The sequence below is a fragment of the Prunus mume genome, linkage group LG2 (genome assembly GCF_029339155.1).
Source record: "Prunus mume cultivar Tortuosa linkage group LG2, ASM2933915v1, whole genome shotgun sequence".
NCBI classification, from domain to species: Eukaryota; Viridiplantae; Streptophyta; class Magnoliopsida; order Rosales; family Rosaceae; genus Prunus; species Prunus mume.
Window position 1 is genome coordinate 19,539,494 of NC_142699.1, and position 18,329 is coordinate 19,557,822.

Below are 18,329 nucleotides of genomic sequence, written 5' to 3' on the forward strand. Positions count from 1 at the left end.
TGTCTTTTTCCTTTGTCTCCTTTAGTTTACGGCGTTAAGAAACCCTCTTGAAAACTTGGGTGGGCCGGGTCTATGGTTAACTTAAACCTTACCAGAGGTTTAGGGTTGGCAATCAAACAGAGCCAGAGAGATGTGCGGAATTGCCTTGATCATCCATGGCGTTCGTTTTGATTTATCGTCCCTGCTCATCAATTCTACATTTCCAGTCCCGACGTCTGAGCAAGTAAAGCCTCCCTCTCATATTTTGTTTTTGGGTCAATAATCAAAGCTATTTTTGGCTTACCCATTTCACTGAAACTGACTTTGTTGGTCTCGAGCAGCTAGTCTTCACCATTGCCGACCTCAGAGCCGCTTTACGAAGGAGGGGTCCCGACAGCTTGGGCAGCTGGAAGCTACTTCTTCATTCAACTGTCTCAAGTTGTCTTCCGGAGCTGGAAATTGCGTCTTCTATTGAGGAAGTAAAGGAGGAGTCTTGTTCTGAAGACGAAAGAAATTGTTTCTCTTTGGCAAATGGACGAACAGAAAGTCAGTTCAGCACCATGCCCAGCTCTGCTGCTGAGTTACACTTCTTTGGTGCCAGTTTGCAGCTCAGGGGAATAAGCCCTATAGTTCAGCCATTGATAGATTCCTCCAAGAATATCCTTCTTTATAATGGTAGGTGTTTGTTTTCGAGTTTGGGTTTTTTGCATTGCTTTAAAAAAAAAAATAAAAGTTGGTTGCTGTTGGATATTAAATTTGGATTCTATTGTGATGCTGTTTTTTTAAGGTGAAATATTTGGGGGAATAGACATTGGTGGTGAAGAAAACGATGGTGAAGTTCTTATGCAGTTGCTGGGAGAGTGCCGGTCTTGCAGTCCCTATTTGCATAAAACAAATAATTTTGATGGCATGGGTGAAGGATCTGTCCCAGATATTTTTTCTAGGATCAAAGGGCCTTGGGCTATCATCTATTGGCAGGTAACTCCGAGTGGTAAGTTTCATTTTTAGTTTATTAGAAATTTCCGCAGCATCTATCTTGCTTGAATTGTTTCTGAATTGTATATGTAATTTCATGGATAGGAAAGTTCAAAAACTCTGTGGTTTGGTCGAGATGCATTTGGTCGGCGGAGTCTTCTTGTTCACTGGCCAACAGTGGCTGACTCTCGGTTTCTGCTTTCGTCTGTATCACCGGTTTCTTCTGGTACATATTGCTCAATAGAGCTCTACTTTTATTCCCAATCATTGTTCTAAATCTTAGACCTAAGCGGCATTCATTGATTAATGTCAATGCACTGTAGATTTTGAAGCTGAAAATGGAACTACCAAATTAAATTTTTGGGAAGAGCTTCCATGTGGAATATACAGCATATCTATAGATGCTCCAAAACTCGATGGGCTTTTTCTTGGTGAAGTGAAAAAGCATGAATGGACTAATGCCATCCTAGAAGAACTGATCAAATGGGAGAGAACTTCCGTTGAACCCAAACCTGAAGAGTTGCATATTTCCAGTGCTAAGACTCTGACAAGAAAACATGATTCGCACTCAGTTAATTCAGATGCATTACCATCTAAGTCAGGTTAATATCATCCATGGTGAAGATAATCTAATCTGTGGTCAGAAAAATATAAGCTTTCAGTATTAGTTTTATTATAGGTTTTGTTGTCCGAGGTTCTCATTGTGCCTTTTTTTTTCACTGAGTAGGACCTATGCAAGCTTCAAATTCAGTGCTAGCACAGACCGTGTTAATGGCTTTAAAGGAATCTGTTATGCGTCGCTCTTCACTGCACACAATTTTTCAGGTTCAGAACTCTTATTCCGTTGAATTGTTTACAATTCTGGTTGTATTTGTGTAAGGAAATGGAGAAATATGATCACATCCCCTGAAGATCTTGGAAGTCATGGACTTAGATTCTTGTTTCATAATCAATATGGTTTTATCTTTTGTGGTTTTAGTGGGTGCTTAGTGATTTGTAGGTTTTGGGATTTATATTGAACCCTTTTAATTGGAATCAATAGGCAGGTAGACATGATGTGGAAAACGAACTTGTACCGGTGGCAGTTCTTTTTTCTGGTGGATTGGATTCTATGATAATTGCAGCATTATTGCATGAGTGCCTTGATCCAAGCTGTAAGTTTAGATGGATAAGCTAGGTCAGCAGTCTCTTTGCCTTAATGTTCAATGTTTGCTAAGATACTCAAAGTTTACTAATTGCATTGGGAAATCCTTGTGTGATATCTTTAGCTGGGTTGATTTTCTGTTTAAATTTATGTTGGCAGATGATATTGATCTACTTAATGTGAGCTTTGACGGGCGGTCTGCTCCTGATAGAATCTCTGCCAAGGCAGGGTTGCATGAACTAAGAAGAATTGCACCTTCGAGAAAGTACTCACTAGACTTTTCTCTCGAGTCTGTCTGTGTTTAATGTTTATTGACTAAACATGTGCGTAAAATAATAAAAACTTTGGACAATTATTTGTCTTTTATGACATTTTCATATTCATTTGAAGGTTTTGATATCGCCCCAAATTTGGTTCTTTGATTCATGCTTGTGCATTATGAATGTGGCAAATGCTAAAATACAATCTATCCTGCTCTCTAACGAAGTATTATGGTTCCCCGTACTCAGTATCACTTGGTTTTGTATTAAAGTCCTTGATAGTTTGATCTGTGTCTTCATGCTTATGGTGTTCCTTCCTATATGCGATTGGATATGCAGGTGGAAGCTTGTTGAGATCGATGCTGATTTGCCAACCTTAACCTTTGAAACAAAGCATGTCATGTCGCTCATAAATCCTGCCAACACTTACATGGTAGCCAATTTCATTCAATGGGCTAGTGTAGTTTACATTTGTGCAGGATATGTTTCCTGCTGGTATTTATATTCTTATTGTTTTTTTTTCCTGTTTGACTAAATTACGGTTGAGATGTCACAAATATGCAACATGTCCCAAGGTACAGTTTTCCGAATAGTTATCTGTTATTTTGTGTTGCAGGACCTGAATATAGGAATAGCTCTATGGCTTGCTGCTGGTGGTGATGGATGGGTGTATGACGAAAATAGCAATTATAATGATGAGGATCGCCAATGCATTAAATACAAGTCCAAGGCTAGGATTCTTCTTGTTGGTTCAGGTGCAGATGAGCAATGTGCTGGATATGGTAGGCACAGAACAAAATATAGAAATGGCAGGTATGCAAATAGATTGCAGTCTTGTAGAGTATTGTAATTTGTATGTCTTTGAGGTACGCATTCAGGTGGTCTAATGTGCTATCAGTTGGCTTGCACTGCATGAGGAAATGAAATTGGACATGCAGAGAATTTGGAAAAGAAACCTTGGGAGAGATGATAGGTGCATTGCTGACAATGGCAAGGAGGTACTGCAACAACTCGAACGAACATCATTCATTGCCCCCTTACTTTGTATTATGTATTGATTATATAGTCTTAATTTATGCTAGGCAAGGTTTCCTTTCTTGGATGAAGATGTTATAAAAATCTTGCTTGGGATTCCACTCTGGGAGGTCACCAACCTTGATCAACCAAGTGGGGTAGGAGATAAGAAGATTCTGAGAGAGGTCAGTGAAAAAAACTTTCCATTGAGCTACTCGTGCACTTAATGTGGACTGAAGAAGATGCTGTCAGGCTTTTAATGCTTGTTTCTCAAACAGTGAATGTTGACCAAACACTAAATTGCTTTCCTATTTTATGTGCTATGAAAGGTTGCAGAATTGCTTGGTTTGTCTGAAGCTGCTGCTCTGCCTAAAAGAGCTATACAGGTGCTCATCTTTTCCGTTTCTTTCTCGCTTTTCTTCCTTGTTTTTTTGGGCTAAGCATGCAAAGTGAAGGTGAGATTTAGTCATTGACTTTTCTGCTTTTATGTTTTAGTTTGGTTCAAGAATTGCAAGGGAATCAAACCGAAAGAATTACGGAAGTAACCGTGCGGCAAATCAGGCATCTGCGGGAAGCGCAGTGATTCACAAGCAGCTGGACATGGCTTAGTGGGAGACAATTTGATGCTAAATGGCTGTCGGATACATGTTTACCTCTCCGTTTGATTGCTCTTCATTCTTCTAAATTCTAAACGTCTAATTAAACACAGACATGTCGTATTATTTTGTATGAAAGAGAATTTGGCTTTGTATTATATTGGTTTTGTTTGTGGATGGAAAGAGCTTTTTTGCTGCAACCATGGCTTTGCAAATTTTATTTTACCAATTTTAAAGCTTAAACTCTACTTGACCAAGATATTATAAAATATTTTATCGGTTAGTTTCCAGTCTTACCAAATTTTATAGGTCGTATTATTGAAGAAAACAGATTGGTTGGGATGGGAGGAAGGGTGCGTGTGAGGTTTGCCAATGCCTGCCACTGCCAGCCCACTACTAGTCTCTACTACTACTCAAAGTTCAAACTAGAAACACGCACACTGGACCTGCTCCTTGAACCCTGGCACAATGAGGATAAGGAATTAGATGAGGAGAAACGAAAAAGGGAGGCTGAAGAAAAGGGAGATAACATGAAATCCTTGGGAGAACAGAACCCGGGATTCGAAAAGAGAGATGAACACCGATGCTGCTTTGGATGAGTTGATGTCCATGAAGTCCACGCAAGCAAATGTGAGTGACGATGATAAGTGGAAGGCTTTGGAACTAGAACACACGGTTGCGGTAAAGGAGAAAAGCATTCAAGAGGAGGATGAATCAACCTTGAAATCAGTAGTATTCCATAACTCAAAAGATTATGTTCGAAGATGATAATTCCAAGAGGCCAAAGCTTAGCAAGCCGGCAGATTGGTTGACAACAAGCAAGAGAGGAGGAAATCAAAATGGCTCAGAAGCTCCAACGGATTATGCTAAATTCACTTTGAAGTCGCCGTCAACCGTTGTGTGTAGTTAAAAGTGAAAAGGTAGAGAACAAAGCCAAAGCTACAAGCAATGCATTACAATCATTGTTCCAAAACTACCATAGTGATGAATAGTTTTAGGGCTATTTAGGCCATCTCCAATCATAGAGATAAATGTAGTCTAAAGTCAAAAATTTAGCCCTCTAAAATATTAATTTTTTAAGTATAGAGCAGGGCTAAATTTTTCCATCTCCAGCCATGCAGGGTTATATTTTAGGGTTCTTCATATTTTATCATTTTGAGAAAAACTATGGTACAACACTCAAACATTCCACAACTATATATTATTTAATTTAATTAAACTACTATTTAAAGACAATATTTCATATATGTGACCACATTTAAACAAAAAAGAAAAAGAAAAAAAGGGGTCATGACCAAGAGGATGGGTTTCAATGGTCTGACCTCCAATGGTCATGACCAATAATTTTTTTCTGCTTTTTACTTAAACAACACTGATTGAAACATTTAAAAAGGCTTTTAAAAATATATATGCTTTAATGTTGGTCGTTGAAAAGCAAATGTATGGGACCCACAAAAAATTTGGCCTAGGCTAAAGTGACTACATTTGGCGGTTGGAGGGATAAAGGGTCAAATGTGACCCTCAAATTTGACAAAAATGTTTTTAGCCTATGGTAGAGATAAGTTTTGCATTATATTATGTCATCTCCAGCCATGGACTATATCCCAAATATAGCCTAATATAATGCAAAACTCATCTTCAACCATGGGCTAAACAAAATTTTGGCTTTAGCCCTCCAACAGGCCACATGTAGCCTAACTTTGGCATAGGCCAAATTTTTTGTGGGCCCCATACGTGTGCTTTTAAATGTTTTCAATTCATGTTGTTTAAGAAAAAAAATATAAAAAGTATTGGTCATGACCGTTGCAGGTCAGATCATTGAAAACCAATATTTCTTTTTTTCTTTTTAAAATGTGGTCACCTTTAAAAATGTCAATTCATGTAATTAAAAAAAAGTATAAAAAAATTATTGGTCATGACCGTTAAAGGTCATACCATTGAAACCCATCTTTAAAAAAAAATAAAATTAAAATTACATGTGGTCACCTTTTTAAATGTTTTTAAGTGTTGTTTAAAAAAATTATAATTAAATTCAACAATATATAGTTGTAGAATGTATGAGTATTGTATCATAGTTTTTCTCAAAATAATAAAATATGAAGGACCCTAAAATATAGCTCTGCATGGCTGGAGATGGAAAAATATAGTCATGCACTATTCTTTAACAAATTAATATTTTGGAGGGCTAAATTTTTTACCCCGGACTACATTTAACCCTATGACTGGAAATGGTCTTAGGGCCAAATATAGCCCATGGCTAGAGATGACCTTAAATATAGGTCCACTTCTCTTTGGGTGTAATGGATGTAATCTACAGGGTAATTGGTACACTTTGAATGATCGTGATCGAGTTATGCATAAGTAGTATTGGTTTTTCACATTAACACATTAATTTGTTTGGGTTTTTTTTTGCTTATTGGATCTATATTTTTGTTGACTTCTAAGCTTTTTTGTGTGTATAAATTTAGATGGAATTGCTCAATTAATGTACTATAATTTTATCAATTTGGTTTGATTGAAGGGGAGTTGTGATTTGGGCGGTGGTTCTTGTGATAGGCGGCTCTGGTTGTGCAAAAAAACTTACTTATAACGGGGATAGCGGCCAATAACACAATGATACATGAAAAAATTATTCTACGTGTCATTGCGTTATTAATCGGGTATAGCAAAAAGCGATATCCTTATTGCATGAGAGTTTCTCTCCTAATTGTGGGGTTTACTTTATGGGCCTTTTGCCACCCCCTTGTAATGGTTTTAGGAAAGAGTCCTTTTTATAATTAAAAAAAACATGCAAAAGTACAACTACCACCCTCTTGAGTCTTTATAACATGGCAAAGTATAAATTGGTCGGAAACCTAGAGAACCATATACGCTGATTATTCCTAATTTGTTCTATATTAACAAATCCATCTGCAGCTCTATTCACTTATCTAAGAGTAGTTCCAGCGGTGGACTGCAGCCTGGGCAGGACAGGGCCCAAGTTCATGGAAGTGCTTCTAGCGGGTCATGCTTGTCATTGCCATGACAATCACTGTTCACATGATATATGAGGAGGGGAATTTATATATAGTTTTGGTGTGGAAAGTGAAGAATATAACTAAGTATTTATTTTTTAAAAATTCTGACATTTTTAACATTTTTTTTTTTTTATTTCGTTGCTGACCTCTCCTCTAACCCACGCATGCTGAATAGAAACATTAAACTAAAAGCCCATACTCGTAAGCAAACCCAAGCAACAGTCCATACTATTTTTGCCTTCGGGCCTACCCAAGCCTGTGGAGCCCACTAGTTGTCAGGGCTACTGAAGCCTGTTGGAACATCAAACTGGAACTTGAGGCCCCTTTTGCTCGGGCTGAGGGGCACCACTGGAAGTGCTCTAAAAACAAGTCTAAAAACGCTTTTGCCCATTTGATAATATTTTGATTCTCTTTCAATAATAACTCATGCATCAATTCATGTAAATCAATAATCAGTAACTGGTATTATCACATGTTATTATAATTTTTTAATATGATTATTAAAAAAATATAGTATCTCTTAATGCAAGCACAATGAGATTCGTGTGGACCTACATCCATTAAAGATGCAGAATATCTTACATGCATCAAATCCTAGCTTTATATATATATATATATATATATATATTTTTTTGGTGTGGATTTTCTCGATTTGGAAATTGAATAGGAAAGAAGAAATAAATTGGCAATTCTTAGCCAAAAAAAAGAGAAGAAAAAGAGAGAGAGAAATTGGCAATTCTTGGCACAAAAGAAATAAGATTGCCAAATTTATCCTCCTTTCCCATTAAAGGCTTCAACAATTTCTCACCTTCCCTTTGAGCGCGTCTCACACACTGCCCAGCAACCGCGGAGCATACTGTTGCAAGTATCAGATATCGTGCACCACACACAGCCTAGCACCAAATTACCAATCAGGACAGTCGATCAAGAACCTTCCATTTTCATTAAAATAAATCAGGGCCGTTACATCGAAACCCTCACACAACATACCGTTCGATTTCTGCGGCTGGACCCCACATAGCAAAACTGGGCTGGGCAGGGAAAAGTAGAAATACGAAAATTCCCTCCAACTCCAACCAAAGACGGTGGGTCGACGAGTAGTACATATCGGACTAGGATTGGAAAACCCCAATAAATCGCCTATAAATCTCAACCTTTGCATCACCAGATTCTCCACCAACCACTTATAGTAATATTATTCTCGCAAATTTTCTCTGTTCTCTCCTTCTCTGAAGCCATTGGAGGCGCTTCTTTGCGCTCTCGGCCTTCTGCCTTCTGGTGTGTATTGATTTCTCTCTGTGTTGGGTTTATCAATTTTTGTTTGGGTCTCTGAGTTTTGATTGATTGCACTGTATCATGATGATTCGCTTTACGATTTGCGTTTCAGATCCAACTTTTGTTTTCTTTAGGATTTGCTTTGAGAACTGGTTTGCTTATTGTCAGGGATGATGGTTCACGATGTAAAGTTTGTAAATTTGGGTCTAGAACAAAGATTGTAGATTTGGGGTTTGTATTATTTATGTTGTTGATGATAATTTTACTCCTGTTTTAATGGCGTTTTAGGGTTGGTTTTTTTTTTTTTATTTTACTTCTAGTCATGATCGTCGCAGTACTGTAAAAGACTCACATTGACTATATAGAATCTGGAAATTGGGTTCTTTTAGTACTTGGGTTCCCTTGATTGTTAGTCAATTTGTTGGTTTTGGTTTGCTAATTCATGGATATTTATTTTAGGTTGTGTATGATTTAGAGAATATGAAAGTTTAGTTTTTGAATTGGGTTTTTGTTATAGCAAATAGAATCTAACGATACCTTATTGATGCAGAGATGGAAAATCAATCAGCACATCCACACACCTTGGAGACTGTGGGCCATGCTTTTGTTAAACAGTATTATGATTTTTTCTGTCAACCTGAATTTCTTCATAGATTTTATCATGAGTCAAGTGTTCTATCCCGCCCTGAACCAGATGGTAAATCGTTGAAGACAGTGACAACCTTGGAAGTAAGTCTTGTAAAAATTTTTAATTGTGACTCACAGATGATCATCAATTGGTTGTTACAGCCAGTGACAACCATGCAACATGAAGCCTTTTAATTGGTTGTTGCATAATTTTTGTATTTTAATCAGAGTGTACATAGTCTGATGAGTTAATTGGATGTTTATTTTGAAACAGGACATCAATAGCATGATACTCTCCTTGGACTACACTAATTATCATTTACAGATATTGAGTGCTGATTATCAGTTTTCATTGAACGGCGGAGTGATTATCTTAGTGACTGGGCATTTAACTGGAAAAGACAACGTGCAAAGAAAATTTACCCAAACTTTCTTTCTAGCCCCACAAGACACAGGATTCTTTGTCTTGAACGATATCTTTAAGTACGTAGATGGTGTGGTGGAAAATATTGTTGTTGATCAAAGTACTCCAGAAGCTTCTTTGGCTCCAAATCATGGTACGTTCTATGAAATATAGGGTGTAGATTGTTTGGTTCTTATTGCTTCACTTTCTGGTAACAAATTTATTTATGGGTATTATGTCATTAGTTGTTACAGAGCCTTCTGCTGTTGCTGATCAACCTGTGCCGAATCAAACTACATCTGTGGAGGTTAATAATACCAATGGAAAGGAACTTAATAATACCCAAGGAAAGGAAGCTATAAATGTGTTGGAGAATGGTCAAGAAACTGTTACTGAAAATAGTGTTGTTGCTGAAAATCCTGTTGAATCAAGGCAGAATGTTGCTCCCCAAGTAACAGAGGCAGCTGCTTCTAACACACAGAAGGATGCTCCAAAGAAATCTTTTGCATCAGTGGTGAGTTATGGTTTTGGTTGTCTTGTATTTGGTATCATGAGACTTATACATATCATCTGACGGTTTCTTGGTTCAGGTGAATGCCTTGAATGGGAATAACGCTCCATTCCTTATGAGGACACGCCCCACTAAACCCGTTGAGCGGCCTCGTGAACCCGTAACGCCAGAAGCTTTACCTCCCCGAAACAATAGTGCCCCAGAAAAGAATAATGTGCCTGCAGGTTGATATTTCTTTTGTGGTGTAGTATTAAAATTTAGCTGTGTGGTCCTGCCAATAAACGAGGTGTTATATAACCTTCTCATTTATAGGAAAATCATTCATTCTTGTATCCTTTCAACTTATTGTTGCAGGTAAGTCTTATGCCATTTTCGTTGCCAAATTGCCCATGAATGCAACTGTTGAAGAATTGGAGAAGGTTTTTAAGCAGTTTGGACCCATCAAGCGTGATGGGATTCAAGTGAGAAGCAATAAGGTATGATTTACATTTAGTTGGTGTCCATCTTGAATTAGGCCTTTTGGTTTACTACTATTTACTTATTTTGTATTACACTTGTATATCCAGCAACAGGGAACCTGTTTCGGTTTTGTAGAATTTGAATCTACTAAAGCCATGCAAAGTGCACTTGAGGTATAACTTTTGTAGTATGTATATTTTTGTCCATCAGTTTGAATATGTGCCTTTCTGTAGTCTTCTTTGTATTTTGTAAGATTTATTCTTTTTCTTTTTTTCAGAAATACAAATTGTTCAAACAGTGCAATGATTTAATCCTTTGATGACCATAATGTTCTTAGTTCAAAATTGATTTTACAAAATAAATTGGTTTAGGATTGTTTCAATTAGTCGTTTTGCTTTTCTAGCAAGAACATAAAGATTATGTTCTCATTTTGTTCAAATGCGGCTGGCTATATGATATGCCGTATTTTAGATGATTTTATTTATATTTGCAAGTTGATATACAGAACCGTATCTAACATGTGACATGCATGTACTGTTTCAGGCATCTGTCAAATATGGGAATTTTGAGCTACGTGTTGAGGAAAGACGAGGCAAGTTGAAGTGAAATTTATCTTTCTTCCTAAATTATGTACTTTCATAGAATTTACTCTCTTTTCTCCACCATTGTCTTCGTCACGGGTGGAGGTGGTCACACCAAAATGACTTATTATTCAATCTGTTTTCATTCACGTGGGTCACGTTTGTATGTTATGTGATTTATTTATTTTTAATTAAAGAAAGAATAGGAAGAGGGAGATGATACAGAGAAGATAAATTAAGTTGAGGGAGAACAGATGAACAATATAGAATCACTCTTAAAATTTTAAATGGTTTAAGTTTTCAGTTTTAACTTATCTGTTCTCACCCCATATTTTCCTCACTGCGTTTCATCTCATTCTCTCATCTTCATCTTGCAATGCTGTTTGCTGACGGTCTTTATTATTGCAGCGAACAACGAGAGAGGAAGGTATCCGTCAGGAAGGGGTGGGTACCGAAATGACAGTTTTAGAGGCCGCGACAACTATACTGGAGACCGCGGGAACTATACTGGAGGCCAAGGTTATGGAAGAAGTGATTCTGACAAGAGCGAACATCGCGAGTTCTCAGGTCAAACTAGGGGCAATGCCGGTCGCAATGGAGAAGCTTATCAGAGGCCTTACCAGAATGGAGGAAAAGTTGCTCGTCAAACGGGAAAGGTGGTGACATGAATTAGGTTGCAGCAGCAGCAGCTAGCTCTTTCAGTTGATTAGATTCTTGTTTACAAGAATTTTCCTTCCTTAGTGAGATCTCATAGGTTAGGTGTTTTTGGTAGAGGCAGAATTTAGAATGCGGCATGTTTTAGGTCTTTGACATTATTACGAGGTTATTGTTTCCTGTCTTATTTGATTTGCATTTAACTTTCAAATTATTATTTTTTTGTAACTATATATATTTTTTGAAATAATTATCATTTTGTGTTGCTTGATCGAATAATTGGTGTGCGTGAATTTTTGGCTTGGCTTAGGTTCATTCATGCCACACTTTTTTTAGCCATGGCCCATATGTGTGCAGTGCAGCAGCAGGCCTTTTTGTCATCCTCATTTCAAAAGTTAGCGTAAAAAGCAACCGTGTCTATTACCAACACGTGGCGACCAGATGTGTCGGAGAATCTTTCGTCTCCACATCAACATCAATGACGTGTCCTATCAGATCATCCCTTATTTCCTCTTTTTTCTGTCTGGCCATTTCTTTTCCTGCGCTTTTGTTTTTAGGTTTTCCTTTTACGAATGGAGCAGGATGTCTTGCTCAAATAAGAAAAAAGGAAAAAAGAAAAAAGAGAAGGAGATAATTATTTGGGAACTTTTTTGACCAAGCGACAATTTAAATTATTATTGTGATAGGGATTGAAGTCGACTCTCGAGTGTAAATATCCGTTACATTATCCTAATCAACTCGACTTGCTTGTAGTTTGAAGATTTTAATTTACATGATAATTTGAATCTAGAATAAGTGTTAAAGGCTCGTGGATTATCAATTCTTATCGCTTTACAATTACTTCTTGTTCTTGAAATCGAAATTATGTATAATAATAATAATAATAAATTAAGAAGAAAGAAAAGAAAAAGGAAAAAGTTGGCTATAAATATACAGGCGACATGTCGCTCTCATGAGTTGGTGATTGCTATTCAGAACAGATAGTAGAGTAGAGAAGAGGGGAACCCCACCCACTGGGGCACGTGGACTTCCTCAGTCCATCGGACACGTAGCAACACCTAGTTCTTTTACTATTTTCTATGGTGGGAAACTGCAACTTGTCACGGCTGGGTCCCACTGCCTCATTTACTCTTGAATAATAATAATCATGATGACATGTTTTCTTGTTTGGAATTGGAATTGAAAGCACGTGCATCACGCTCTACTCGCCCGATTTATACTGGATGCCCCTACCTTAAAACTTTGTTCCTCGTTGACTTTTTCCCAGGGATAGATGTTGACCACAACAACACCGCGGTTGTTTGGAGAAAAAAAAATCAATTAAAAAAAAATTAAAGACTTAAAATCTAACTAATCTCGCTTTCATGGTAACAAGGAATTCAGCATGACTGTATCTATTTTTGTGTTGTGCAAATGTGTCAAATGGAAGATAAAAACTCTATCACCAAGCATACGCAAATATTATGATGTTAATTTCTCTCGTGGTCATATAATCAAACACGATGTAGAGTATATAAATTTATAAATACATTTAATATAGTAAAATAAAAATGAAATAATTTACCTTTGATATAAAAATAGGTAATTAGTCAATTGTCACTCATGTGGCATTTGACACTTGTGTTATCTAAATCCACCGAAGTTTTAATTCCTAAACCAATTTACCATATATGACTAAAAATTGAAAAAAAACTCTATAATTTGATACTATTTCTTGGGAGTTTAGATTGGTGAGTTAAGCTATATATAAAAAGATGTATGATATATAAATTTGGATTGAAAACATATTATAAATATTTCAAATGTGAATTAGGTCAGTTAATCAAGATAGTGTAGTAATCTTTTTACAACTGAATTAAATCACCCTTCGTATATTAGACTAATTTAGAATATATCTTTGTGGAGAAAACACTCTTAAATTGAAACATAAGCAATCCTAATTAAGAATAAAAAAAAAAACATGTTTAATTTCAGATCTAAAAGCTGTTAATATGTGAAGATGAGAGAGAGAGAGAGAGAGAGTACGGTTCGTCAAATAATTGAAGACGACAGCTAAGGCCTAAGGGCGACCAACAATAAACAAACACGACTAGACGAGTGGAGAGAGAGGGGCAGAGACAACCCCAAAACCTTCGCCGATGCTTTTACGAGGCCAAACCACTCTCACCCACGTGTCTGCTAACTGCTGTCCATAGGAGATCGACACGTGTGTTCTTCTCCCTTCTTCATTCTCCTCTCGACACGTGTCTCGGCCAGGACAACTTACTGTTACTGGTAGAGACGCCAAAAAGACAATGCCAGTCGGGCTACGTGTCTCCGCGGTATTCCCCGAGACGGCCACTTGGCTCCCCCAAGTACTTTTCTTGTCAAAACGCCAAGGGTATTATTGGAACACAATAAATTTTGCCAATCTCTCTCTCTCTCTCTTAAGCAAGTCTCTGCTTGCCTACTTTCTTTCTTTCGTTTTCCTCGTTCTCTCTCTCACTTCTTCTGTTTTTCTTTTGATTTCAGTTTTTTTCTCCTCTGTTTTCCCCAGCGAGCCTTGCCGGGATTTTCATGTAAAATATCTCGGATTGGTCACTCGGGAAATAACTTATCAGAGTGAACTGATGGCTCATAAAGATGCAGAGAGAAACGGCTTTGTTTGTTGGGTCGTTTCTAATTTGGGATTTGAACTGAATGCGAGCGTTCTTGTATTATCTTGAGACCTGAATATAGGTTCTGATCATTTTAAGCAAGTTTCTGCATATGGGTTATGTTGAAGCAGATCGAAGTTTTGTGTTTTTTTTAATCTGCAGAGACATATATAGTTGCTGAAGTACTTAAAAACGCATGCTTTTTATTTTTTATTTTGGTGCTTTTGTTCCTCTGTGCTGGAAAACATGGGTGAAGCTAATGAAGAGCGAAGGAGAGCAATGGAATATCTGTCTTTGCAAATTGACAAGTACCCAAGAGATCTGCTGCAGAGATTAATGTCTAGCAGCAACACACAGCAGTCGCAGTATGCAGAGCCTAGTGAAGAAGAAGAGTCAGATGAGCTGGAGTTAAATCTCGGTCTTTCTTTGGGTGGCCGATTTGGGGTCGACAAGAGTTCCAAGAAGAAGCTAATCCGATCTTCATCCATTGCCGGAACTATGCCGTTTGTGAGAGACGACAACGACCCAACGACACCGGCGCAGGTGTCGTGCCCGGCGAGTCTGATGAGGACATCTTCACTTCCCACGGAGACAGAGGAGGAGTGGAGGAAGCGGAAGGAGTTGCAGACTCTGAGACGATTGGAGGCCAAAAGAAGGAGGTCAGAGAAGCAGAGGAACTCAAACTCAAGCAAGGCTGAGAAAGAAGGGGTCTCCTTGGAGGAGGAAAGGCGAGAACTTGAGGGGGGGCCAAATTTGAGGGATAAGCAGCAGCAGCCGTACGATGGGGCTAGTAGGGTTAATCGGACGGTGGGTCCGCCTTTGTGTTGCCAAGTTGGGTTGCAGCAGCAGCTGCTAGGCAAGCTTCTGTTGGTGGTGGAGTGGATGCACTGGAAAAATTGAAAGCTGAGATTTTGGGTAGTTTACAGGGATTTGGAGGACAACCCACTTCGCAGGGTTCGATGGAGTCACAAGGAGGAAGCTCGTCAGGGATGTCAGAATTGGAGAGTAAACCTCTTCAAGGTATCTCATTTTTCTTCTCCTTGTCTCAACTTTCTGTTAACTGTGTTGGTTAATTTGAATTTTGATGAATTCTTGGATTTAAATTCAGTTGTTGAGTGGTTGATTGATTTTGGGTAGAGCTAGCTTTATGTGCTCTACTTTGCTTTGGTTGGTTGGTTGGTTTTTTGTTTGTTTTGGAATAAGATTATAGGACAAGTCTGCTTCATTAGCAGATGGCGTCTTAGGTTTTCCCATGTGGTATCTTTTGTTCTTTGTTGTAGGTTGGAATGTTTTAATCACGTGCTCCCGTCCTTAAGTTAGTTAATGGAGAGCGATGCCAAATTGGTTGCTAAGAAAATTTGGGAACAAGAAAGAGTGCAGTATTTTAAATGTCACGCCATGTACTGTTTTCCTTTCCAAAAGATGAATTATTACCTTAACAAATCTAAATAGTTGTTTTAGGTTCGGTTTGGTTTACTTTCCAGAAAGTGAATGGAAAAGGATTGCAAAGGGTTACAGAGAAGGCGATTTTGAGACAGAAGGTGGAATATTTAGTAAAAACAGTGAAGTGCATTCTGAATCTGATGCATGATAATGAATAGTCTGCAAAAATGTGTGCGACATTGAAGGATACGGATGCTGTTGTTTTTGCAGCAATCAGGGCCAAACCAACCTAATACCTTACACCCATTAAGAAAATCCAACACTCAAATCATGTTGCTACCATACAGAAATAGAGCTTTGAGCTTTTGGTGGATGCTCCTTTTTGGAAATGTGTATATATATATGCTTACCATAAATCACTAAAATGGTTATATTAAGTGGAGTTCACTTCACTGGAAATGTGGAAGTAGTTCAGTTTTTGACCCACATGATGAGTCAGCAACCTCAAGTTGTTTGGGAATATAGGTTGGATTTCACTTTATATCGCATGATGGTAGTGGTTGCCAGGGAAGGGGCCAAGAATGTATGTCAAGAAACAGGCTTATATTTGTTGCCTGTTAGTGTTCTTAGTGCTAAACTTCTCTGGTAATGTTTCACAGTAAAGCATTCCAGTTGGAACACTTACTGGTCGTTAGTGTTTTCCACCGAAAAATATATCACTCATCATAAGAACATTTAAGAGAAAACCCAGAGTGACTTGTGTTCACCTGGATTGTGGACAAATCAAGACGTACTGGTAACTGGTACAAGCAATCTAGGGATAGGGATGTAACACTGATTCTAGTTCTCTATGGAAGTTCTTTTCCTTGACGTTGCACCTCGAACCTGCGAGTGACTCTGAAATCCTCTAGTGGATGCATAATCTTTTCTGACCAAAATGAAAAATATGCCAAAGCAGAGATCATTGTTTACCTTATCCTACTGTATCCTTATGCTGTAGCCACGTAGTCTGTGGATTTCTTTCTTGACTGATGCCAGCTTCTTTCTATCTGTTGTCAAGCTGAAAACTAAGAGTTCACTTACGATAGATTTATATGTAGTTCAGAGAGGTTCTTGCCTACTGTGTCACTGGAGAATGTTGCTTTTAAATTTCCAAATTGCTAATATCATCAACCTTGTGAATTTGAAATGAATAAGATTCCGCAACAGGTGAAGGGGATGGAACAAAAGAAGAAAGACTTCTCTGCTTCTATTTCCTTATAGTTTTCCCTTAACATCACAGGATCCAGCAATTGCGGTGAAGCAAGAAGCCCTGCTAGTAACCAGTTGTTGCAAGAACGAAGTAATCAAGACACCGTGGTCTCTTCAGGGACAGGGACAGCTGAGGATGCATCCAGAGCTTCCAGAGCTGATGTAGAAAGCAAGTGTAAGAAGCCAAATTCTTCAGAGAAAAGCGGACGTGAAACTAGGACGAATGCTATGGAGGACATGCCTTGTGTTTTCACAAAAGGAGACGGTCCTAATGGTAGAAAAGTAGAAGGAATCCTATACAGATATGGGAAGGGAGAGGAAGTAAGAATAATGTGTGTTTGCCATGGCAGCTTTCTCTCTCCAGCAGAGTTCGTGAAGCACGCAGGAGGGAGTGATGTCACTCACCCACTTAGGCATATAGTTGTAAACCCTGCTGCCACTTCCTTTTTGTAATGGAGTGTTCCCTTATACTTTATGCCCCTTAAAATAAGGGGATGTAGAATGGAAACAAAAGGAGATGATCTAAATTTGATAGCTTCTTTTTCTGATTTTGGTTGATTCTTGGTAATTAAGTTCTAGAAATGGAATTGATATAAAATAATAACTGCTAGTTTGGAAAAGTTTTAAATGCACCCCTTCTTAGTCTTGTGTCTGCTGATCTGAGTTTCATTTTCTCAACCTCTCCTGTAGCCAACCATTTATAGAAGCATATGGGGTTATGATAATTTTAGAGAATAGTAGATTTGCTGATTTGTTTTTAGGTAACATATTAAGGAATATTGCTATTCATTCCAATTCCAGTTCTTGCAACTAATCCCAAAATCATATTTTCCATCATGAAGATAATCATCATTTAAGAAGCAAAAGAAAAGACAAATTGGGGAAAGCATAAAGCAATAAACAAGAGAGAGGAAGACTTAAATTTTGTCCCAGTGAAGAAAGGTAGGTAGCTGCTTCTACCAGTGGCGGGTTCATTTTAGAAATATTTGTTCAGCTCCGAAGATTTGCTGCTTGAATACTTGGCTTCTTGCACAATGGTTGAGAAGTTCATAATAACTCCCTTCTCTATCCTGGTTCCAGCTTGTGTAATTGGTATGTTTCTCACTTGGATGCATGTGGTTGCTATGTGAAGCTTGCAAACTGGTTTCCGGTATAAATGAGGCTAAAGGAAAATGAGAAGTTTGAACCTATTGAGTGTAGAGGTAAATGCTCTTTACTACGACTCTACGAGATTACCCACCTCGACAATTGACTTTTGACTTGTTTGGGCTTGGCGGTTTTGGGTATATGGGCCACGTCTTTTGTATCTCTTTAAGATTAGGCATGGCAACAACGTGTTGTATGTTTGTGTTGTGTCATTCGCAATTGTTATATCCTCAGAGATCTCGCTCTCTTTTTGTTGAAACTCTATCTCTCCGAGTCCTCTTCTTCACAACACAAAATTGCTGCTACAATTCTCTTCACTTCTTCACCACAACATGTAAGCCCCTAAATCCAAAATTGAACTGCCAATTCAGGTAATTTATCTCTCATGATAGAGTTTCTTGATTAATTGTGTATTTCT

At 38.0% G+C, this 18,329-nt stretch overlaps 3 protein-coding genes across 4 annotated transcripts; all 3 read left to right on the forward strand.

Annotated features, from left to right (window-relative positions):
* The first annotated feature begins 3 nt into the window (after positions 1–3).
* LOC103342051 (Asparagine synthase family protein) lies at positions 4–4,168 on the forward strand. Its single transcript, XM_008245616.3, has 14 exons — positions 4–223; positions 321–654; positions 767–957; positions 1,060–1,180; positions 1,278–1,556; positions 1,682–1,779; positions 1,997–2,108; positions 2,258–2,363; positions 2,698–2,791; positions 2,975–3,171; positions 3,257–3,356; positions 3,441–3,557; positions 3,702–3,758; positions 3,868–4,168. The coding sequence occupies exons 1-14, from the start codon at positions 131–133 to the stop codon at positions 3,979–3,981; spliced, it is 2,013 nt and encodes a 670-aa protein (XP_008243838.3). The 5' UTR covers positions 4–130; the 3' UTR covers positions 3,982–4,168.
* Positions 4,169–8,063: 3,895 nt separating this feature from the next.
* LOC103342052 (nuclear transport factor 2-like) lies at positions 8,064–11,774 on the forward strand. 2 transcript variants are annotated; one of them, XM_008245617.2, is made up of 9 exons: positions 8,064–8,263; positions 8,811–8,989; positions 9,162–9,444; positions 9,536–9,804; positions 9,881–10,025; positions 10,156–10,277; positions 10,368–10,433; positions 10,804–10,852; positions 11,250–11,774. In XM_008245617.2, the coding sequence occupies exons 2-9, from the start codon at positions 8,813–8,815 to the stop codon at positions 11,507–11,509; spliced, it is 1,371 nt and encodes a 456-aa protein (XP_008243839.2). In that variant the 5' UTR covers positions 8,064–8,263; positions 8,811–8,812; the 3' UTR covers positions 11,510–11,774. The 2 variants fall into 2 exon arrangements, with proteins under 2 accessions (XP_008243839.2, XP_008243840.2); XM_008245618.2 differs by having other exon boundaries at positions 9,545–9,804.
* Positions 11,775–13,928: 2,154 nt separating this feature from the next.
* Positions 13,929–17,313, forward strand: LOC103342053 (ninja-family protein AFP3). Its single transcript, XM_008245619.2, is given in 3 exon segments — positions 13,929–14,948; positions 14,951–15,151; positions 16,797–17,313. Coding segments are annotated over 3 exon segments (1,194 nt in total). The 5' UTR covers positions 13,929–14,377; the 3' UTR covers positions 17,219–17,313.
* The last annotated feature ends 1,016 nt before the right edge of the window (positions 17,314–18,329 follow it).

Coding starts and splice junctions, on each gene's coding strand:
- LOC103342051 (XM_008245616.3), top strand. CDS start 131: ATGTGCGGAATTGCCTTGATCATCCATGGCGTTCGTTTTGATTTATCG. Junction 655..766: donor GAATATCCTTCTTTATAATG/GTAGGTGTTTGT, acceptor TGTTTTTTTAAG/GTGAAATATTTGGGGGAATA. Junction 2,792..2,974: donor ATCCTGCCAACACTTACATG/GTAGCCAATTTC, acceptor TTTGTGTTGCAG/GACCTGAATATAGGAATAGC.
- LOC103342052 (XM_008245617.2), top strand. CDS start 8,813: ATGGAAAATCAATCAGCACATCCACACACCTTGGAGACTGTGGGCCAT. Junction 9,445..9,535: donor TTCTTTGGCTCCAAATCATG/GTACGTTCTATG, acceptor TTATGTCATTAG/TTGTTACAGAGCCTTCTGCT. Junction 10,026..10,155: donor AAAGAATAATGTGCCTGCAG/GTTGATATTTCT, acceptor TTATTGTTGCAG/GTAAGTCTTATGCCATTTTC.